The sequence below is a fragment of the Oncorhynchus keta genome, chromosome 5, assembly GCF_023373465.1.
Source record: "Oncorhynchus keta strain PuntledgeMale-10-30-2019 chromosome 5, Oket_V2, whole genome shotgun sequence".
Classification (NCBI taxonomy): domain Eukaryota; kingdom Metazoa; phylum Chordata; class Actinopteri; order Salmoniformes; family Salmonidae; genus Oncorhynchus; species Oncorhynchus keta.
This window is the reverse complement of record NC_068425.1, coordinates 30038865-30063721: the sequence shown is the minus strand read 5'-3', so window position 1 is coordinate 30063721 and position 24857 is coordinate 30038865. Positions and strand designations below refer to the sequence as shown.

At 42.5% G+C, this 24857-nt stretch overlaps 1 protein-coding gene across 1 annotated transcript in view; it reads left to right on the top strand.

The window, feature by feature from the left end:
* LOC127930119 (cAMP-dependent protein kinase type I-beta regulatory subunit-like) overlaps nt 1-24857 on the top strand; it is a gene marked incomplete at its 5' end in the record, with an annotated part of 160991 nt that overhangs the window by 112541 nt on the left and 23593 nt on the right. Inside the window, 2 exons of the mRNA XM_052519511.1 lie at nt 2641-2762; nt 4198-4204. Coding sequence (XP_052375471.1) covers nt 2641-2762; nt 4198-4204 — 129 coding nt within the window. The remainder of the gene's footprint in view (nt 1-2640; nt 2763-4197; nt 4205-24857) is intronic.

Here is a 24857-nt window from a genome sequence, read left to right as displayed (position 1 = left end):
CTATGGTGATACAATAGTCTAGTGCAGGGGTTTCTAACTCATTCCATGGAGAGCCTAGTGTCTGCTGGTTTTAGTTTATTCCTTTCAATTAAGCCCTAGACAACCAAGTGAGGGGAGTTCTTTAGTAATTAGTAAGATTAACTCATCAACCAAGTACAAGGGAGGAGTGAAAACCTGCAGACTCTCGGTCCTCTGTGGAATGAGTTTGACATGTGGTCTAGAGAGAGAGAGACACATCGAGACACTGTTGCCCTAGAGCACACAAAAAAAACAATACATACCTCGGCCTAAACATCAGCACCACAGGTAACTTCCAGCTGTGAACGATCTGTGAGACAAGGCAAGAAGGGCATTCTATGCCATCAAAAGGAACATAAAATTTGACATACCAATTCATGCCAAACCCATTGCCCTTCATGGTTGTGTGGTCAGGGGTCCGCCCACCAACCAATAATTCACAAAATGGGACAAACACCAAATATCTTCAGTGTGCAACTTAAAACACCAAGTAATGCAGAACTAGGCCGATACCCACTAATTATCCAAATCCAGAAAAGAGCGGTTAAATTCTACAACCACCTAAATGGAAGCGATTTCCAAACAAAGCCATCACCTACAGAGAGATGAACCTGAAGAAGAGTCCCCTAAGCAAGCTGGTCCTGGGGCTCTGTTCACAAACACAAACAGACCCCACAGAGCCCCAGGACAGCAACACAATTACACCCAACCAAATCATGAGAAAACTGAAAGATAATTACTTGACACATTGGGAAGAATTTACAAAAAAACAGAGTAAACTAGAATGCTATTTGGCCCTAAACAGAGAGTACACAGTGGCAGAATACCTGACCACTGTGACTGACCCAAACTTAAGGAAAGCGTTGACTATGTACAGACTCAGTGAGCATAGCCTTGCTATTGAGAAAGGCCTCAACCTGACTCTCAAGAGAAGACAGGCTATGTGCACACTGCCCACAAAATGAGGTGGAAACTGAGCTGCACAGATCCACAAGAAAAGATCAACCAGTGAAGAACAAACACCATTGTAAATACAACCCATATTCATGTTTATTTATTTTCCATGTTGTACTTTAACTATTTGCACATCGTTACAACACTGTGTGAATTATATGACGTTTGAAATGTCTTTATTTTTTTGAACTTCTGTGAGTGTCATGTTTACTGTTAATTTGTATTGTTTATTTCACTTCTGTTTATTATCTACTTCACTTGCTTTGGCAATGTGTTTGCCGTGCCAATAACGCCCACACACAACAAGCTCTCACAGTCCCACTGCAGAACCAGACGCTTGTCCGTAAACGTCAAATGTTGAAGGTTAAGTTTAGGCATTCATTCGGAATGGTTAAGTTGAGGGCTACATTTTGGGATAGGTATGGAGCCGCAGCTCACCCACACAACTCACATAACCCTTAACTTGAAAGGTAAACCTATGAATTGGATAATAATATTGGAGTTAAATTTAGTAAATGTGGTTGTCAGTGATGGTTCACTATACTATATATGGCTGAATTCTGCATTCATGTACTCAGCGCATTTCCAAGTATAAGACCTTTTTATTGCCAAGACCTGAAAATACCCTCACCTTCTAGAAACATCCACTCTGCTGAATCACTCCTTCAGAGCCCTGTGTAGCCTTCTACTGAAATGCTACTGTACTGCTACACAGTATACACACCCTGATGTGGTCATACACTATGAATGGTGGCTGTTAGTCCTGTCTCTTTACTTGGAAAATGGGGGAGAGGAGGGAGGATGAGGGAGGGGGGAGATGAGATGATGAGGAGGGAGATGGAGAGGAGAGGAGAGGAGAGGAGAGGAGGGATGGAGGAAGATGGGGGGAGAGGAGGGAGGGAGGGGGAGAAGAGGGACGGGGGAGAAGAGGGACGGGGGAGAGGAGGGAGAATGGGAGGGAGAGGAGAGATGGGGAGAGGAGGAGGAGATGGGAGGGAGGTAATGTCTCTTGCTGAGTGAGTGGATTAGTGTGAGGTAGGAAGGAGGGGAGTTGCCCCAATTACATATGAGTGTTTAAACAAGAGCCATTATCTACTGTGGCCAGCACAGTGGGGGACGCTCACACACACACACACACACACACACACACACACACACACACACACACACACACACACACACTTATTCCCCAACACTGCTGCATAGGGACCAGTAGAAATCAGCACTGACAGTGCCTTCCTATTTCCCCTCTGTCAATAAGCCAATTGGATATTCCCTACACTGAAGTGTAGTCACCTACATTCTAACACTCAGCACCAATCATACTGGACACAGTCTTCTCCCGCAAACTGTATTAAAGATATCATCTAATAGTCCGATCTTTGTGTGATGAAACCTCAAACCATTGACTGACTACAGTACACACTAACCCAAGTATGCATTGAGGGCCTGCCTCTCAACATAGGAATGTGTGTGTGTGTGTGTGTGTGTGTGTGTGTGTGTGTGTGTGTGTGTGTGTGTGTGTGTGTGTGTGTGTGTGTGTGTGTGTGTGTGTGTGTGTGTGTGTGTGTGTGTGTGTGTGTGTGTGTGTGTGTGTGTGTGTGTGTGTGTTCGTATGGCCTAATATTAGTGTTTGTCTCTGTTGTTGACCCTCTTGTCCCCCTGCAGAGTCTCTGGACAAGTGGGAGCGTCTGACTGTAGCTGATTCTCTGGAGCCAGTCCAGTTTGAGGACGGGGAGAAGATCGTGGTACAGGGAGACCCCGGAGATGACTTCTTCATCATCACAGAGGTACAGGAGTGTGTGTGTTTGTGTGTACGCATGTCTTTTTCTGGTTGTCACTACCTTCCACAGCCACAAAGTCATCAATATGGCTAAACCTCACCTATTTCTACAATGTATCTTCTTAAAATTAGATTTGAACCCTAACCTTAACCACACTGCTAACCTTATGCCTAACCTTCACATTAAAATAAAAACAAAAAGCTAATTTCTGTAGCCAATTTTGACTTTGTGGCTGTAGAATCTGACTTTGTGGCTGTAGAATCTGACTTTGTGGCTGTAGAATCTGACTTTGTGGCTGTAGAATCTGACTTTGTAGCTGTAGAATCTGACTTTGTGGCTGTAGAATCTGACTTTGTGGCTGTAGAATCTGACTTTGTAGCTGTAGAATCTGACTTTGTGGCTGTAGAATCTGACTTTGTGGCTGTATGAATCTGACTTTGTGGCTGTAGAATCTGACTTTGTGGCTGTAGAATCTGACTTTGTGGCTGTAGAATCTGACTTTGTGGCTGTAGAATCTGACTTTGTAGCTGTAGAATCTGACTTTGTGGCTGTAGAATCCGACTTTGTGGCTGTAGAATCTGACTTTGTGGCTGTAGAATCTGACTTTGTGGCTGTAGAATCTGACTTTGTGTCACTGTGTCAGTGTGTGTGATGTGTCAGTGTGTCAGTGCGTGTGATGTGTCAGTGTGTGTGATGTGTCAGTGTGTGTGATGTGTCACTGTGTCAATGAGTGTGATGTGTCAGTGTGTCATTGAGTGTGATGTGTCACTGTCAGTGTGTGTGATGTGTCAGTGTGTGTGATGTGTCAGTGTGTCAGTGTGTGTGATGTGTCACAGTGTCAGTGTGTGTGATGTGTCAGTGTGTGTGATGTGTCAGTGTGTGTGATGTGTGTCAGTGTGTCAGTGTGTGTGATGTGTCAGTGTGTCAGTGTGTGTGATGTGTCACAGTGTCAGTGTGTGTGATGTGTCAGTGTGTCAGTGTGTGTGATGTGTCAGTGTGTCAGTGTGTGTGATGTGTCACAGTGTCAGTGTGTGTGATGTGTCAGTGTGTCAGTGTGTGTGATGTGTCAGTGTGTCAGTGTGTGTGATGTGTCACAGTGTCAGTGTGTGTGATGTGTCAGTGTGTCAGTGTGTCAGTGTGTGTGATGTGTCACAGTGTCAGTGTGTGTGATGTGTCAGTGTGTCAGTGTGTGTGATGTGTCACTGTGTCAGTGTGATGTGCTCTTTGTATATCTGTGGATACGTGTGTATCAATGTCTATGATGGAAGTCCAGTGTCTTATTGTATATCAATACTTCCTCTTGTCTGAGATCAGAACTGATGACATCCTTATTGGCTCCAGGAGACAGACGAAGTGGCGTTGTGAGGTGTGTGTGTTTGTGTGCGTGGTGCATGCGTGTGTTCTGAGGGAGAGTGTGAATGAGTGGGAGGTTTGGGAGAAGGGGGCTGGTCACACTGCTAGGTTTGTGGTTGTGTGGAGCAGGGCCCCTTAGAGCAGGGCCCCCCACCTGACAGCCAGTCAGTCAGCCTAACACACTTTTGATTAACTCCATAGTTTACAAGGGGTTCCATCAGTGTCAAGCCAAGAGGACCAGTGTGTGTGAGGGGGGTCAAGCCAAGAGGACCAGTGTGTGTGAGGGGGGTCGTCTGTCCTTTTTTTGGTCTGTTGTTTTCACCTCCTGTTTAAACTTGGCTTGCTCTCATTCCTTTCCTCTCTCCCCCTCTCCTTCTCATATCTATTTCCCTCTCTCTCTCTCTCTCTCTCTCCCCCTATTCCCCCTCTCTCTCTCTCTCTCAGCCCTCAATAGCCCCAGTGATTGGTAGCTCTGGAGCTCTCTCTGAGACTGGAGGGCTGGAGGGGTATTATCAGGCTGCTGAGTGAAGTATCCCTCTCTCTCTCTCTCTCTCCCTCTCCTTCTCATATCTATTTCTCTCTTCTCTCTCTCTCTCCCCCTCTCCTTCTCTCTCTACCTCTTAGTCTCTTTCTCTACCTCCCTCTCTCTTCCTTACGCTCTCTCTCTCTACCCCTCCAAACCTCTCTCTCCATCTCTACCCTTCTCGCTCTACCTCCTCTCTTTCTCTTTTACCCCCTATTCCCCCTCCCCCTCTCTCTTTCTCTCTCAGCCCTAACAATAGCCCCAGTGATTGGTAGCTAGCTAGCATGGAGCTCTGTGAGCCAAGCCCCAGTAAGGCGCAGCTGAGACTGGAGGGCTGGAGGGGTATTATCAGGCTGCTGAGTGAAGTATCCCTCCGTTTGGCTCTCTCTCCATCTCCACCTGCACCAATGAGCCTGCAGCACTGGAGCCACAGCCCTCCCTCTCTACCTCCTTCCTTCCCTCACTTTCTACATTCCTCTCCCATCTTCTCTAGTCTGGAAGGCAACTGCATTGATTGTGCTGTCTTCTCCTCGTTTCTAGATCGACTGTGCTGTCCTCTCCCTGTTTCTAGATAGACTGTGCTGTCCTCTCCCTGTTTCTAGATAGACTGTGCTGTCCTCTCCCTGTTTCTAGATCGACTGTGCTGTCCTCTCCCTGTTTCTAGATCGACTGTGCTGTCCTCTCCCTGTTTCTAGATCGACTGTGCTGTCCTCTCCTGTTTCTAGATCGACTGTTGTCCTCTCCCTGTTTCTAGATAGACTGTGCTGTCCTCTCCCTGTTTCTAGATCGACTGTGCTGTCCTCTCCCTGTTTCTAGATTGCCTGTTCCATCCCCCTCATAGTCTCTAGATTCCATTACAGGTCAGGTGATGTGAGAGAGAGAAGAGAGGCAGGTCACATACTACAGAGTCTAGACTTCCAGTTGTAGGCTAAGGCCCTGACTTAAAGGCATAGTAGAGACCGGCTGGAGAGGAGATACACACACTGAGAGCAGAAAGCACAGAGAGAGATGAACCAAAAGGGAAAGAGACTGTTTTTGCAGAGAGAGAGAGAGCGCTTGTCTGACTCTGGACTTCCCCTCCAGCGGGCCCTCAGCCCAGTCAGTCCATTCCTCTGTCCCCCTGGGTATTCTCTGGTCCCTGTGTGTCTGACAGATCAGGACCCCACTGAGAACATGGCCCTTTTTAAACAGGAACAGGCATCTGGTGTCATTTCTAAAGCCCCAGGAAAAGAATAGGGGAAATTTCCCATTGAAAGCCGAAAAAGCCCTGTATTTCTCACTGGTTTAATTTCAGAGGGACATCCAGGCCTCCTGTCTTTTATATCATCTGTCTGAGTCACTCTTTCATTCCTTTCTCATGGGTGACAGCATGGGTATCCCATGTCAGGGTGTCCGCGGGTCCTTAAAGAGGCTTAAAAAGTATTACATTCATTTATCTGATTTAAAGGCCTTAAAACGTCTTAAAATGTCTTAAATTAAGTTTGAAAAGGTTTCAGTTCAATTATAAAAAAATTATTAATATTTTACATTTCGGCTTCAATATTTTTATTTTAATTTTAAATGCGTTATGCACTATGTGGGTTGTAATGCTGTAACAACACAGACTAAAACAATGCATAGAAGTCCCATGATGGTGGTAACTGCCCGTTACTGATTATCACCTATTAACCACCAATCATTACCATTACTGTACAATATTTCAGTTGTCTATATTACATTTGTTTATTTGATGACTTTATTATTTCATTCCAAGTCATCTCATCTCATCTCTATAGAGCTGCTGCCTATGCTGTCAACAATCACTATCTCAGTAGTTCAAAGTAAAATACTTCTGAATACCAACTATCAATCACTTAGATCATGTATTCTCAGGTAGAGATTCCTCTCGAAGCAACTGCTCTCTCTGTTTCCCCTCTTGATCATTAATTTTTCTGTCTCTTATGTAGCAGGCGTAAAAGAAACACCGACCGGACAAGTAGTCACACAATGGATTATGGTAATTGTAGTTAATTATCACATTTTCTGCACTAAACTATGTAGAACATTGTCCTGTTGGAAACTACAATTCCCTACTACATCACACAGTTTGGGTATGATCTGATTAACTCTAGAGAATTGTATTTATTTATTTTTATTTAACTATGCAAGTCAGTTGAGAACAAATTCTTATTTACAATGACAGCCTAGGAACAGTGGGTTAACTGCCTTGTTCAGGGGAAGAACGACAGATTTGTACCTTATCAGCTCGGGGATATCATCTAGCAACGTTTGGTTACTGGCCCAGTGCTCTAACCACTACGCTACGTGCCGCCCCACAGAGAAACTACAGGTCAATGTGCACTATCTGAAATGGAATTCAAATAATTGAACCAATGTGAGTCAGTGACATTTTGGTTAGTTTCTCAGAACTAGTAATTGAGATGATGCTCCAGCCGAATGGAGCAGTGACTATATCAAGTACCCTATATAGGCCTGTACTGTTAGATCAATCGCATGGCTATCTGGCAGTAAATATCATATTTACAGTTAGCAATCTAGCTAATGTGTTTTGAGTTCCCACTTCCTCAGGTGCTAAATGATGTAGCATAGGCATAGCACACGAAAACATAGAAGGCAAATGCATCTCTAAAAAGCCAAACACATTATTCTGGATCCTATTTTGACATGGTGCAAATCATAATATCCATAATGCATTTCCTGAATATATCAGATGAAATAGCTAACTTCTTTCATGTCTTACTTGGCAGTGTAAAAATACAGTGTAGAGCCTTCCTGCTTAGATACCTTGCTTCAAAGTATAGCCATTTGATACCTGATTCACTGAATGAAGGAATGATTTGATTAGACGATTTGGTTGTAGGCTAATGTTCTGATGTCATAGCATAACACCTCCAGGAGAGCCACTGGGTGTGGAGGTTATACCACTGTTACTGTATAAAACACATGTGGTCAACTCTCCATCTGAAGAGCTAGGCCACTGGGTGTGCAGACGTTTGTTCCAGCCCTACTCTAACATCCATACCACTGTTACTGTATAAAACACATGTGGTCAACTCTCCATCTGAAGAGCTAGGCCACTGGGTGTGCAGACGTTTGTTCCAGCCCTACTCTAACATCCATACCACTGTTACTGTATAAAACACATGTGGTCAACTCTCCATCTGAAGAGCTAGGCCACTGGGTGTGCAGACGTTTGTTCCAGCCCTACTCTAACATCCATACCACTGTTACTGTATAAAACACATGTGGTCAACTCTCCATCTGAAGAGCTAGGCCACTGGGTGTGCAGACGTTTGTTCCAGCCCTACTCTAACATCCATACCACTGTTACTGTATAAAACACATGTGGTCAACTCTCCATCTGAAGAGCTAGGCCACTGGGTGTGCAGACGTTTGTTCCAGCCCTACTCTAACATCCATACCACTGTTACTGTATAAAACACATGTGGTCAACTCTCCATCTGAAGAGCTAGGCCACTGGGTGTGCAGACGTTTGTTCCAGCCCTACTCTAACATCCATACCACTGTTACTGTATAAAACACATGTGGTCAACTCTCCATCTGAAGAGCTAGGCCACTGGGTGTGCAGACGTTTGTTCCAGCCCTACTCTAACATCCATACCACTGTTACTGTATAAAACACATGTGGTCAACTCTCCATCTGAAGAGCTAGGCCACTGGGTGTGCAGACGTTTGTTCCAGCCCTACTCTAACATCCATACCACTGTTACTGTATAAAACACATGTGGTCAACTCTCCATCTGAAGAGCTAGGCCACTGGGTGTGCAGACGTTTGTTCCAGCCCTACTCTAACATCCATACCACTGTTACTGTATAAAACACATGTGGTCAACTCTCCATCTGAAGAGCTAGGCCACTGGGTGTGCAGACGTTTGTTCCAGCCCTACTCTAACATCCATACCACTGTTACTGTATAAAACACATGTGGTCAACTCTCCATCTGAAGAGCTAGGCCACTGGGTGTGCAGACGTTTGTTCCAGCCCTACTCTAACATCCATACCACTGTTACTGTATAAAACACATGTGGTCAACTCTCCATCTGAAGAGCTAGGCCACTGGGTGTGCAGACGTTTGTTCCAGCCCTACTCTAACATCCATACCACTGTTACTGTATAAAACACATGTGGTCAACTCTCCATCTGAAGAGCTAGGCCACTGGGTGTGCAGATGTTTGTTCCAGCCCTACTCTAACATCCATACCACTGTTACTGTATAAAACACATGTGGTCAACTCTCCATCTGAAGAGCTAGGCCACTGGGTGTGCAGATGTTTGTTCCAGCCCTACTCTAACATCCATACCACTGTTACTGTATAAAACACATGTGGTCAACTCTCCATCTGAAGAGCTAGGCCACTGGGTGTGCAGACGTTTGTTCCAGCCCTACTCAAGCACACCTGAATCAGCTTAACAAGGTTCTGTTGTTGCCTGTTGAGCAGCTGATTGGTATGGTATTGAGCATCATTATACTAAGCTGGTTTAAGTATCGTAGACAACATTCTGATTACAGAGTTTGTGATCTAGCTGTTGATTAGTCCATTGGGGTTGCCTTCTTATTTTATTGATTTATTTCACCTTTATTTAACCAGGTAGGCTAGTTGAGAACACCTTTATTTAACCAGGTAGGCTAGTTGAGAACACCTTTATTTAACCAGGTAGGCTAGTTGAGAACACCTTTATTTAACCAGGTAGGCTAGTTGAGAACACCTTTATTTAACCAGGTAGGCTAGTTGAGAACACCTTTATTTAACCAGGTAGGCTAGTTGAGAACACCTTTATTTAACCAGGTAGGCTAGTTGAGAACACCTTTATTTAACCAGGTAGGCTAGTTGAGAACACCTTTATTTAACCAGGTAGGCTAGTTGAGAACACCTTTATTTAACCAGGTAGGCTAGTTGAGAACACCTTTATTTAACCAGGTAGGCTAGTTGAGAACACCTTTATTTAACCAGGTAGGCTAGTTGAGAACACCTTTATTTAACCAGGTAGGCTAGTTGAGAACACCTTTATTTAACCAGGTAGGCTAGTTGAGAACACCTTTATTTAACCAGGTAGGCTAGTTGAGAACACCTTTATTTAACCAGGTAGGCTAGTTGAGAACACCTTTATTTAACCAGGTAGGCTAGTTGAGAACACCTTTATTTAACCAGGTAGGCTAGTTGAGAACACCTTTATTTAACCAGGTAGGCTAGTTGAGAACACCTTTATTTAACCAGGTAGGCTAGTTGAGAACACCTTTATTTAACCAGGTAGGCTAGTTGAGAACACCTTTATTTAACCAGGTAGGCTAGTTGAGAACACCTTTATTTAACCAGGTAGGCTAGTTGAGAACACCTTTATTTAACCAGGTAGGCTAGTTGAGAACACCTTTATTTAACCAGGTAGGCTAGTTGAGAACACCTTTATTTAACCAGGTAGGCTAGTTGAGAACACCTTTATTTAACCAGGTAGGCTAGTTGAGAACAAGTTCTCATTTGCAACTGCGACCTGGCCAAGATAAAGCAAAGCAGTTCGACACATACAACACAGAGTTACACATGGAATAAACAAACATACAATCAATAATACAGTAGAAAAATATTTCTACAGCATGTACAAATGAGAGAGGTAAGGCAATAAACAGTCCATGGTGGCAAAGTAATTACAATATAGCAATTAAACACTGGAATGGTAAGATGTGCAGAAGATGAATGTGCAAGTTGAGATCCTGGGGTGCAAAGGAGCAAGATAAATAAATAAATACAGGATAGGGATGAGGTAGATTGGATGGGCTATTTACAGATGAGCTATGTACAGGTGCAGTTAATATGGGCAACCCCATGCTTCAGCCATCAATAGCCTAGCCACTATGCTACTACAACAGTAAGGCTATAGGATTATACTTATTGATAAAATAGCATACCTGCCTAATTATGAGCTAGGCTATAGCCTTTGGTGAAAGAACCAACCCTAAAAATACTACTTTTTACCAACATGGGCTCATTTCTGGAGAGGAATATTGGCAGGTGTGTGGTGCTCGCAGACCTCAACATTGGTATTAAATTGAATTCCAATTGGCATTAAAAAGTCTTAAATACCTGATATCTGCATGTTTTACAATCAATATCTTTCTGTATTACAGTACTGTTCTGTATATTTATCCATCCCTCCTTCTTTTTTGATCTCTCTTCTTCTTCTCTCTCTACAGTAGAAAAATCTTTCTACAGCTCTCTCCCTCTCTCCCTCTCTCTGAAGTCTCTCATGTACAAATGTCAAATCTCGGTCTCACCCCTTCTCACCCCCTCTCTCTGATTTAGATGCAAGTGGCTGTTCCACTGGTTGTCATAAGGTGTATGCATCAATCTTCTTCTTCTCTGGATCTCCCTCTCCCTCTGCTCTCTCTCTTAAGTCAGTAGTATCTCTATATATTTTATATTTATCCATCACTCTTCTTCTTCTCTATCTCTCTCCCTCTCTCTCTCTCTCTCTCTCTCTGAAGTCAGTAGTATCTCTATATATTTTATATTTATCCATCACTCTTCTTCTTCTCTATCTCGGTCTCCCTCTCCTCTCTCTCTCTCTCTCTCTCTGAAGTCAGTAGTATCTATATATTTTATATTTATCCATCACTCTTCTTCTTCTCTATCTCTCTCCCTCTCCCTCTCTCTCTCTCTCTCTCTGAAGTCAGTAGTATCTCAGATATTTTATATTTATCCATCACTCTTCTTCTTCTCTGGGGTCTCCCTCTCTCTCTCTCTCTCTCTCTGAAGTCAGTAGTATAAATATATATTTTAATTTATCCATCATAGGGATCCCTCTCCTCTCTCTCTCTCTCTCTGAAGTCAGTAGATTGGATGGGCTTTATTTTATCCATCACTCTTCTTCTTCTCTATCTCAGTTAATCTCCTCTCTCTCTCTCCTCTCTCTCTGAAGTCAGTAGTATCTCTATATATTTTATATTTATCCATCACTCTTCTTCTTCTCTATCTCGGTCTCCCTCTCTCTCTCTCTCTCTCTCTCTGAAGTCTAGTAGTATTATATATATTTTATATTTATCCATCACTCTTCTTCTTCTCTATCTCGGTCTCCCTCTCCCTCTCTCTCTCTCTCTCTGAAGAGTAGTATCTATATATATTTTATATTTATCCATCACTCTTCTTCTTCTCTATCTCGAACTCCCTAAAAATACTACTTTTTACCAACATGGGCTCTCTCTGAAGTCAGGAGTATTGGCCATCAGGGTCTCCCTCTCCCTCTCTCTCTCTCTCTGAAGTCAGTAGTATCTCTAGATATTTTATATTTATCCATCAACTTCTTCTTCTCTATCTGGTCTCCCTTCCCTCTCTCTCAATTGAAGTCAGTTATCTCTATATATTTTATATTTATCCATCATCTTCTTCTTCTCTATCTCGTTTTCCAATCTCTCTCTCTCTCTGAAGTCAGTAGTATCTATATATATTTTATATTTATCCATCACTCTTCTTCTTTTGATCTCTCTCCTCTCTCTCTCTCTCTCTCTCTCTCTGAAGTCAGTAGTATCTCTCCCATCACTCTTCTTCTTCTCTATCTCTCTCCCTCTCTCCTCTCTCTCTCTCTCTCTGAAGTCAGTAGTATCTCTATATATTTTATATTTATCCATCACTCTTCTTCTTCTCTATCTCTCTCCCTCTCCCTCTCTCTCTCTCTCTCTGAAGTCAGTAGTATCTCTATATATTTTATATTTATCCATCACTCTTCTTCTTCTCTATCTCGGTCTCCCTCTCCCTCTCTCTCTCTCTCTCTCAGTAGTATCTCTATATTTTATATTTATCCATCACTCTTCTTCTTCTCTATCTCTCTCCTCTCCCTCTCTCTCTCTCTCTCTCTGAAGTCAGTAGTATCTCTCCATCACTCTTCTTCTTCTCTATCTCTCTCCCTCTCCCTCTCTCTCTCTCTCTCTCAGTAGTATCTCTATATATTTTATATTTATCCATCACTCTTCTTCTTCTCTATCTCCTCCCTCTCTCCTCTCTCTCTCTCTCTCTCTGAAGTCAGTAGTATCTCTATATATTTTATATTTATCCATCACTCTTCTTCTTCTCTATCTCGGTCTCCCTCTCCCTCTCTCTCTCTCTCTCTGAAGTCAGTAGTATCTCTCCATCACTCTTCTTCTTCTCTCTCTCTCCCTCTCCTCTCTCTCTCTCTCTCCTGAAGTCAGTAGTATCTCTATATATTTTATATTTATCCATCACTCTTCTTCTTCTCTATCTCTCTCCCTCTCCCTCCTCTCTCTCTCTCTGAAGTCAGTAGTATCTCTATATATTTATATTTATCCATCACTCTTCTTCTTCTCTATCTCGGTCTCCCTCTCCCTCTCTCTCTCTCTCTCTGAAGTCAGTAGTATCTCTATATATTTTATATTTATCCATCACTCTTCTTCTTCTCTATCTCGGTCTCCCTCTCCCTCTCTCTCTCTCTCTCTGAAGTCAGTAGTATCTCTATATATTTTATATTTATCCATCACTCTTCTTCTTCTCTATCTCGGTCTCCCTCTCCTCTCTCTCTCTCTCTCTCTGAAGTCAGTAGTATCTCTATATATTTTATATTTATCCATCACTCTTCTTCTTCTCTATCTCGGTCTCCCTCTCCCTCTCTCTCTCTCTCTCTGAAGTCAGTAGTATCTCTATATATTTTATATTTATCCATCACTCTTCTTCTTCTCTATCTCGGTCTCCCTCTCCCTCTCTCTCTCTCTCTGAAGTCAGTAGTATCTCTATATATTTTATATTTATCCATCACTCTTCTTCTTCTCTATCTCGGTCTCCCTCTCCCTCTCTCTCTCTCTCTCTGAAGTCAGTAGTATCTCTATATATTTTATATTTATCCATCACTCTTCTTCTTCTCTATCTCGGTCTCCCTCTCCCTCTCTCTCTCTCTCTGAAGTCAGTAGTATCTCTATATATTTTATATTTATCCATCACTCTTCTTCTTCTCTATCTCGGTCTCCCTCTCCTCTCTCTCTCTCTCTCTCTGAAGTCAGTAGTATCTCTATATATTTTATATTTATCCATCACTCTTCTTCTTCTCTATCTCGGTCTCCCTCTCCCTCTCTCTCTCTCTCTCTGAAGTCAGTAGTATCTCTATATATTTTATATTTATCCATCACTCTTCTTCTTCTCTATCTCGGTCTCTGAAGTCAGTAGTATCTCTATATATTTTATATTTATCCATCACTCTTCTTCTTCTCTATCTCGGTCTCCCTCTCCCTCTCTCTCTCTCTCTCTGAAGTCAGTAGTATCTCTATATATTTTATATTTATCCATCACTCTTCTTCTTCTCTATCTCGGTCTCCCTCTCCCTCTCTCTCTCTCTCTCTCTGAAGTCAGTAGTATCTCTATATATTTTATATTTATCCATCACTCTTCTTCTTCTCTATCTCGGTCTCCCTCTCCCTCTCTCTCTCTCTCTCTGAAGTCAGTAGTATCTCTATATATTTTATATTTATCCATCACTCTTCTTCTTCTCTATCTCGGTCTCCCTCTCCCTCTCCCTCTCTCTCTCTCTCTCTGAAGTCAGTAGTATCTCTATATATTTTATATTTATCCATCACTCTTCTTCTTCTCTATCTCGGTCTCCCTCTCCCTCTCTCTCTCTCTCTCTCTGAAGTCAGTAGTATCTCTATATATTTTATATTTATCCATCACTCTTCTTCTTCTCTATCTCGGTCTCCCTCTCCCTCTCTCTCTCTCTCTCTCTCTGAAGTCAGTAGTATCTCTATATATTTTATATTTATCCATCACTCTTCTTCTTCTCTATCTCGGTCTCCCTCTCCCTCTCTCTCTCTCTCTCTCTGAAGTCAGTAGTATCTCTATATATTTTATATTTATCCATCACTCTTCTTCTTCTCTCTCATCTCTCCCTCTCTCTCTCTCTCTCTCTGAAGTCAGTAGTATCTCTATATATTTTATATTTATCCATCACTCTTCTTCTTCTCTATCTCGGTCTCCCTCTCCCTCTCTCTCTCTCTCTCTCTGAAGTCAGTAGTATCTCTATATATTTTATATTTATCCATCACTCTTCTTCTTCTCTATCTCGGTCTCCCTCTCCCTCTCTCTCTCTCTCTCTGAAGTCAGTAGTATCTCTATATATTTTATATTTATCCATCACTCTTCTTCTTCTCTATCTCGGTCTCCCTCTCCCTCTCTCTCTCTCTCTCTGAAGTCAGTAGTATCTCTATATATTTTATATTTATCCATCACTCTTCTTCTTCTCTATCTCGGTCTCCCTCTCCCTCTCTCTCTCTCTCTCTGAAGTCAGTAGTATCTATATATATTTTATATTTATCCATCACTCTTCTTCTTCTCTATCTCGGTCTCCCTCTCCCTCTCCCTCTCTCTCTCTCTCTCTGAAGTCAGTAGTATCTATATATATTTTATATTTATCCATCACTCTCTTCTTCTTCTCTCTCTCTCTCTCGGTCTCCCTCTCCCTCACTTGCTCCCTCCCTGGAGGCTGACTCTCCTGACCCTGTGTGAAACTCAGCAGAGCCACATTCCACCAGACAACCGCCCTGCTCTGGGAAAGTCAGACCCAGCCTCAGAGAGAGAGGGAGAGGGAGAGGAAAGGAATGGAGGGATGAGCTAAGGAGGGAGAGGGAGAGATGTAAGGCAGAGGAGAGGCTGAGGGGTTGGGGATATACCACATCATATCTGGACGTTGTTGTTGCAGCCTGTCATTTGTCATACTTTCATCTCATCCCTTAGTTTTTTCTCACCGATGCTTAGGTAAGCCCTGACAACTATCCCTTCTTCATATAAAAAGGCCTCTCATCCTTCTCTCTCTCTCTCTCTCTCTCTCTCTCTCTCTCTCTCTCTCTCTCTCTCCCTCTCTCTCTCCCTCTCTCTCTCTCTCTCTCTCTCTCTCCCTCTCTCTCTCTCTCTCTCTCTCTCTCTCTCTCTCTCTCTCTCTCTCTCTCTCTCTCTCTCTCTCTCTCTCTCTCTCTCTCGCTCTCTCTTGCTCTTCCTCCCTTTCCCTTCTTCTCTTTCTCTCTCTTTCTCTCTCTGCCAAAAGCCAAACCCCCAATCACTAATTATATGGTGCGTATGAGGGATTAAAAAACATGTGGGATAAAGACATCACTTTCTTTTCACATACCCCAGAGGAGAGAGGGAATAGGGCCTTAATGAAAAGTGGCGTGTTTACATTTCTTCTCACACTGTACAAACCAGCCTATACACAGACTGTCAGGCGGTGGCCGTGAAGAAGACTACGCCTCACCAAAGGATAGGAGGGGTGTAAACGCCTCTCACTGTTCAGGGGTGTATCCTATTAGCTATGTAATTAGCCACTACACATTAACAAAAAAATATAATTTAATACGGGATCTGTTAGCATAAATTATATTTTATTAAATGAATACTTCAGGATTTTGGCTATGAAGCCTTTATCTACTTCTCCAGTCAGATTAACATATATAATATTTATGTTTCTGCGTGCAGTATGAAGGAAGTTGCTAACTAGCGTTAGCGCAATGATTGTAAGTCTATGGTAACTACTAGCATGCTAGTAGATACCATAGACTTCCAGTCATTGCACTAATGCTAATGAGTACCACAGTATGAGTCATAATACCCATTAAACCTAGCGGTCAAACAGGTAAATGGTTCCAAATGTTTTTTCCACCATTCGAATAGGGGATTTTAGAGACTCTTAAAATAAGGTCTGTTTCATGTAGGCTTACCCTGGCGTGACATTTTGAATACCTTGTAAATATTTCCCTGACAAGGTGACTTATCAATATATTCGCCTTTATAAATTCCTAATAAATGAAATTCTATTTAGCTGCTAATGTGGCTATCATAAACAACTACAAAATTCCATGATGATCTGGACGAGACTGCCAAATCGAGGCAAAGGTAAGAATCTCTTGATTAACTATCTTATGTTAGCTAAATGTAGTAATAAATAAGACTACACGAAACACAGCCCTTATTTTAAGTGTTTCTAAATTCCCCTATGAATTGAAAAATGAGTGGAACCATTTCCTTGTTTGACCGCTAGGTTTTATGGGTATTATGACACCTCCACTGTGGGCTGGCAAACTACCTCTAACTTCCTTCATACTGGATTCAGAGGCGTAAACTGGTCTCCATGAGTTCATCTGACTCTGGGGAAGTAGATAAAGCATCTCATTGCCAAAATCCCAAAGTAACCTTTTAACACAAATAGGTTTGCTTTACAGAACCTTTATTTGTTTAAGTTTTACAGCAAATTTCCTGCAATTTGACACAATTTGCCATTATGTCATTATGTCATGTTAATATGATATCTGAATAAGAGTGACGAACAAAATCAATGTGGGCCCCCTGCAGGTCAGTACCCCTGCAGGTCAGTACCCCTGCAGGTCAGGACCCCTGCAGGTCAGTACCCCTGCAGGTCAGTACCCCTGCAGGTCAGTACCCCTGCAGGTCAGTACCCCTGCAGGTCAGTACCCCTGCAGGTCAGTACCCCTGCATGTCAGTACCCCTGCAGGTCAGTACCCCTGCAGGTCAGTACCCCTGCAGGTCAGTACCCCTGCAGGTCAGTACCCCTGCAGGTCAGTACCCCAGGTACCCCTGCAGGTCAGTACCCCTGCATATCAGTACCCCTGCAGGTCAGTACCCCTGCAGGTCAGGACCCCTGCATGTCAGTACCCCTGCAGGTCAGTACCCCTGCAGGTCAGGACCCCTGCATGTCAGTACCCCTGCAGGTCAGTACCCCTGCAGGTCAGGACCCCTGCAGGTCAGTACCCCTGCAGGTCAGTACCCCTGCAGGTCAGTACCCCTGCAGGTCAGGACCCCTGCAGGTCAGGACCCCTGCAGGTCAGTACCCCTGCAGGTCAGTACCCCTGCAGGTCAGGACCCCTGCAGGTCAGTACCCCTGCAGTTCAGTACCCCTGGGCACGTGCCCGGTCGGTAATTCGGCCATGATTACTACAGGTTTACATAGCTGGCTAGACTAACTAGACTAATATACCAATGTAATAAAGGTAGACTCAGAGAAATGACTTGGCCACGAGCAGCACTACAGATATTGAGATGAGCGAGATGCAAGACACACACAGTTTCTGCACATTTGCACTGATTCGCTTCACACTGTTCACAGTCTTCCTTTGTCTTCCTTCCTCATAGCAGCAGCAGCTACCATCATATCATATGGTTATTTGTCTTCCTTCCTCATAGCAGCAGCAGCTACCATCATATCATATGGTTATTTGTCTTCCTCATAGCAGCAGCAGCAGCTACCATCATATCATATGGTTATTTGTCTTCCTCATAGCAGCAGCAGCTACCATCATATCATATGGTTATTTGTCTTCCTCATAGCAGCAGCAGCTACCATCATATCATATGGTTATTTGTCTTCCTCATAGCAGCAGCAGCTACCATCATATCATATGGTTATTTGTCTTCCTTCCTCATCAGCAGCAGCTAGCAGCAGCAGCTACCATCATATCATATGGTTATTTGTCTTCCTCATAGCAGCAGCAGCTACCATCATATCATATGGTTATTTGTCTTCCTCATAGCAGCAGCAGCTACCATCATATCATATGGTTATTTGTCTTCCTCATAGCAGCAGCAGCTACCATCATATCATATGGTTATTTGTCTTCCTCATAGCAGCAGCAGCTACCATCATATCATATGGTTATTTGTCTTCCTCATAGCAGCAGCAGCTACCATCATATCATATGGTTATTTGTCTTCCTCATAGCAGCAGCAGCTACCATCATATCATATGGTTATTTGTCTTCCTTCCTCATAGCAGCAGCAGCTACCATCATATCATATGGTTATTTGTCTTCCTCATAGCAGCAGCAGCTACCATCATATCATATGGTTATTTGTCTTCCTCATAGCAGCAGCAGCTACCATCATATCATATGGTTATTTGTCTTCCTCATAGCAGCAGCAGCTACCATCATATCATATGGTTATTTGTCTTCCTCATAGCAGCAGCAGCTACCATCATATCATATGGTTATTTGTCTTCCTCATAGCAGCAGCAGCTACCATCATATCATATGGTTATTTGTCTTCCTCATAGCAGCAGCAGCTACCATCATATCATATGGTTATTTGTCTTCCTCATAGCAGCAGCAGCTACCATCATATCATATGGTTATTTGTCTTCCTCATAGCAGCAGCAGCAGCAGCTACCATCATATCATATGGTTATTTGTCTTCCTCATAGCAGCAGCAGCAGCAGCTACCATCATATCATATGGTTATTTGTCTTCCTCATAGCAGCAGCAGCTACCATCATATCATATGGTTATTTGTCTTCCTCATAGCAGCAGCAGCTACCATCATATCATATGGTTATTTGTCTTCCTCATAGCAGCAGCAGCAGCTACCATCATATCATATGGTTATTTGTCTTCCTTCCTCATAGCAGCAGCAGCAGCTACCATCATATCATATGGTTATTTGTCTTCCTCATAGCAGCAGCAGCTACCATCATATCATATGGTTATTTGTCTTCCTCATAGCAGCAGCAGCTTCCTTCAGCAGCAGCAGCTACCATCATATCATATGGTTATTTGTCTTCCTCATAGCAGCAGCAGCTACCATCATATCATATGGTTATTTGTCTTCCTCATAGCAGCAGCAGCAGCTACCATCATATCATATGGTTATTTGTCTTCCTCATAGCAGCAGCAGCTACCATCATATCATATGGTTATTTGTCTTCCTTCCTCATAGCAGCAGCAGCTACCATCATATCATATGGTTATTTGTCTTCCTCATAGCAGCAGCAGCTACCATCATATCATATGGTTATTTGTCTTCCTCATAGCAGCAGCAGCTACCATCATATCATATGGTTATTTGTCTTCCTCATAGCAGCAGCAGCAGCTACCATCATATCATATGGTTATTTGTCTTCCTTCCTCATAGCAGCAGCAGCTACCATCATATCATATGGTTATTTGTCTTCCTTCCTCATAGCAGCAGCAGCAGCTACCATCATATCATATGGTTATTTGTCTTCCTCATAGCAGCAGCAGCTACCATCATATCATATGGTTATTTGTCTTCCTCATAGCAGCAGCAGCTACCATCATATCATATGGTTATTTGTCTTCCTCATAGCAGCAGCAGCTACCATCATATCATATGGTTATTTGTCTTCCTCATAGCAGCAGCAGCTATCATATCATCATATCATATGGTTATTTGTCTTCCTCCTCATAGCAGCAGCAGCTACCATCATATCATATGGTTATTTGTCTTCCTCACCATCATATCATATGGTTATTTGTCTTCCTCATAGCAGCAGCAGCTACCATCATATCATATGGTTATTTGTCTTCCTCATAGCAGCAGCAGCTACCATCATATCATATGGTTATTTGTCTTCCTCATAGCAGCAGCAGCTACCATCATATCATATGGTTATTTGTCTTCCTCATAGCAGCAGCAGCTACCATCATATCATATGGTTATTTGTCTTCCTCATAGCAGCAGCAGCTACCATCATATCATATGGTTATTTGTCTTCCTTCCTCATAGCAGCAGCAGCTACCATCATATCATATGGTTATTTGTCTTCCTCATAGCAGCAGCAGCTACCATCATATCATATGGTTATTTGTCTTCCTCATAGCAGCAGCAGCTACCATCATATCATATGGTTATTTGTCTTCCTCATAGCAGCAGCAGCTACCATCATATCATATGGTTATTTGTCTTCCTCATAGCAGCAGCAGCTACCATCATATCATATGGTTATTTGTCTTCCTCATAGCAGCAGCAGCTACCATCATATCATATGGTTATTTGTCTTCCTCATAGCAGCAGCAGCAGCTACCATCATATCATATGGTTATTTGTCTTCCTCATAGCAGCAGCAGCAGCTACCATCATATCATATGGTTATTTGTCTTCCTCATAGCAGCAGCAGCTACCATCATATCATATGGTTATTTGTCTTCCTCATAGCAGCAGCAGCTACCATCATATCATATGGTTATTTGTCTTCCTCATAGTTATCATGTCTTCCTCATAGCAGCAGCAGCTACCATCATATCATATGGTTATTTGTCTTCCTCATAGCAGCAGCAGCTACCATCATATCATATGGTTATTTGTCTTCCTCATAGCAGCAGCAGCTACCATCATATCATATGGTTATTTGTCTTCCTCATAGCAGCAGCAGCAGCTACCATCATATCATATGGTTATTTGTCTTCCTCATAGCAGCAGCAGCTACCATCATATCATATGGTTATTTGTCTTCCTCATAGCAGCAGCAGCTACCATCATATCATATGGTTATTTGTCTTCCTCATAGCAGCAGCAGCTACCATCATATCATATGGTTATTTGTCTTCCTCATAGCAGCAGCAGCTACCATCATATCATATGGTTATTTGTCTTCCTCATAGCAGCAGCAGCAGCTACCATCATATCATATGGTTATTTGTCTTCCTTCCTCATAGCAGCAGCAGCTACCATCATATCATATGGTTATTTGTCTTCCTCATAGCAGCAGCAGCTACCATCATATCATATGGTTATTTGTCTTCCTCATAGCAGCAGCAGCTACCATCATATCATATGGTTATTTGTCTTCCTCATAGCAGCAGCAGCTACCATCATATCATATGGTTATTTGTCTTCCTCATAGCAGCAGCAGCTACCATCATATCATATGGTTATTTGTCTTCCTCATAGCAGCAGCAGCTACCATCATATCATATGGTTATTTGTCTTCCTTCCTCATAGCAGCAGCAGCTACCATCATATCATATATCATATGGTTATTTGTCTTCCTCATAGCAGCAGCAGCTACCATCATATCATATGGTTATTTGTCTTCCTCATAGCAGCAGCAGCTACCATCATATCATATGGTTATTTGTCTTCCTCATAGCAGCAGCAGCTACCATCATATCATATGGTTATTTGTCTTCCTCATAGCAGCAGCAGCTACCATCATATCATATGGTTATTTGTCTTCCTTCCTCATAGCAGCAGCAGCAGGTTATTTGTCTACCATCATATCATATGGTTATTTGTCTTCCTTCCTCATATCAGCAGCAGCAGCAGCTACCATCATATCATATGGTTATTTGTCTTCCTCCTCATAGCAGCAGCAGCTACCATCATATCATATGGTTATTTGTCTTCCTCATAGCAGCAGCAGCTACCATCATATCATATGGTTATTTGTCTTCCTCATAGCAGCAGCAGCTACCATCATATCATATGGTTATTTGTCTTCCTCATAGCAGCAGCAGCTACCATCATATCATATGGTTATTTGTCTTCCTCATAGCAGCAGCAGCTACCATCATATCATATGGTTATTTGTCTTCCTCATAGCAGCAGCAGCTACCATCATATCATATGGTTATTTGTCTTCCTCATAGCAGCAGCAGCTACCATCATATCATATGGTTATTTGTCTTCCTCATAGCAGCAGCAGCAGCTACCATCATATCATATGGTTATTTGTCTCTTCCTCATAGCAGCAGCAGGTTATTTGTCTTCCTCATAGCAGCAGCAGCTACCATCATATCATATGGTTATTTGTCTTCCTCATAGCAGCAGCAGCAGCTACCATCATATCATATGGTTATTTGTCTTCCTCATAGCAGCAGCAGCTACCATCATATCATATGGTTATTTGTCTTCCTCATAGCAGCAGCAGCTACCATCATATCATATGGTTATTTGTCTTCCTCATAGCAGCAGCAGCAGCTACCATCATATCATATGGTTATTTGTCTTCCTCATAGCAGCAGCAGCTACCATCATATCATATGGTTATTTGTCTTCCTCATAGCAGCAGCAGCTACCATCATATCATATGGTTATTTGTCTTCCTCATAGCAGCAGCAGCTACCATCATATCATATGCTACCATCATATCATATGGTTATTTGTCTTCCTTCCTCATAGCAGCAGCAGCAGCTACCATCATATCATATGGTTATTTGTCTTCCTTCCTCATAGCAGCAGCAGCAGCTACCATCATATCATATGGTTATTTGTCTTCCTCATCATAGCAGCAGCAGCAGCTACCATCATATCATATGGTTATTTGTCTTCCTCATAGCAGCAGCAGCAGCTACCATCATATCATATGGTTATTTGTCTTCCTCATAGCAGCAGCAGCAGCTACCATCATATCATATGGTTATTTGTCTTCCTTCCTCATAGGTTATTTGTCAGCAGCAGCAGCTACCATCATATCATATGGTTATTTGTCTTCCTCATAGCAGCAGCAGCAGCTACCATCATATCATATGGTTATTTGTCTTCCTTCCTCATAGCAGCAGCAGCTACCATCATATCATATGGTTATTTGTCTTCCTTCCTCATAGCAGCAGCAGCAGCTACCATCATATCATATGGTTATTTGTCTTCCTCATAGCAGCAGCAGCTACCATCATATCATATGGTTATTTGTCTTCCTTCCTCATAGCAGCAGCAGCTACCATCATATCATATGGTTATTTGTCTTCCTTCCTCATAGCAGCAGCAGCTACCATCATATCATATGGTTATTTGTCTTCCTCATAGCAGCAGCAGCTACCATCATATCATATGGTTATTTGTCTTCCTTCCTCATAGCAGCAGCAGCTACCATCATATCATATGGTTATTTGTCTTCCTCATAGCAGCAGCAGCTACCATCATATCATATGGTTATTTGTCTTCCTTCCTCATAGCAGCAGCAGCTACCATCATATCATATGGTTATTTGTCTTCCTCATAGCAGCAGCAGCTACCATCATATCATATGGTTATTTGTCTTCCTTCCTCATAGCAGCAGCAGCTACCATCATATCATATGGTTATTTGTCTTCCTTCCTCATAGCAGCAGCAGCTACCATCATATCATATGGTTATTTGTCTTCCTCATAGCAGCAGCAGCTACCATCATATCATATGGTTATTTGTCTTCCTCATAGCAGCAGCAGCTACCATCATATCATATGGTTATTTGTCTTCCTCATAGCAGCAGCAGCTACCATCATATCATATGGTTATTTGTCTTCCTCATAGCAGCAGCAGCTACCATCATATCATATGGTTATTTGTCTTCCTCATAGCAGCAGCAGCTACCATCATATCATATGGTTATTTGTCTTCCTCATAGCAGCAGCAGCTACCATCATATCATATGGTTATTTGTCTTCCTCATAGCAGCAGCAGCTACCATCATATCATATGGTTATTTGTCTTCCTCATAGCAGCAGCTAGGTTATTTGTCTTCCTCACAGCAGCTCATCATATCATATGGTTATTTGTCTTCCTCATAGCAGCAGCAGCTACCATCATATCATATGGTTATTTGTCTTCCTCATAGCAGCAGCAGCTACCATCATATCATATGGTTATTTGTCTTCCTCATAGCAGCAGCAGCTACCATCATATCATATGGTTATTTGTCTTCCTCATAGCAGCAGCAGCTACCATCATATCATATGGTTATTTGTCTTCCTCATAGCAGCAGCAGCTACCATCATATCATATGGTTATTTGTCTTCCTCATAGCAGCAGCAGCTACCATCATATCATATGGTTATTTGTCTTCATATGGTTATTTGTCTTCCTCATAGCAGCAGCAGCTACCATCATATCATATGGTTATTTGTCTTCCTTCCTCATAGCAGCAGCAGCTACCATCATATCATATGGTTATTTGTCTTCCTTCCTCATAGCAGCAGCAGCTACCATCATATCATATGGTTATTTGTCTTCCTCATCATAGCAGCAGCAGCTACCATCATATCATATGGTTATTTGTCTTCCTCATAGCAGCAGCAGCTACCATCATATCATATGGTTATTTGTCTTCCTCATAGCAGCAGCAGCTACCATCATATCATATGGTTATTTGTCTTCCTCAGCTACCATCATATCATATGGTTATTTGTCTTCCTCATAGCAGCAGCAGCTACCATCATATCATATGGTTATTTGTCTTCCTTCCTCAGCAGCAGCAGCTACCATCATATCATATGGTTATTTGTCTTCCTCATAGCAGCAGCAGCTACCATCATATCATATGGTTATTTGTCTTCCTCATAGCAGCAGCAGCAGCTACCATCATATCATATGGTTATTTGTCTTCCTCATAGCAGCAGCAGCAGCTACCATCATATCATATGGTTATTTGTCTTCCTCATAGCAGCAGCAGCTACCATCATATCATATGGTTATTTGTCTTCCTTCCTCATAGCAGCA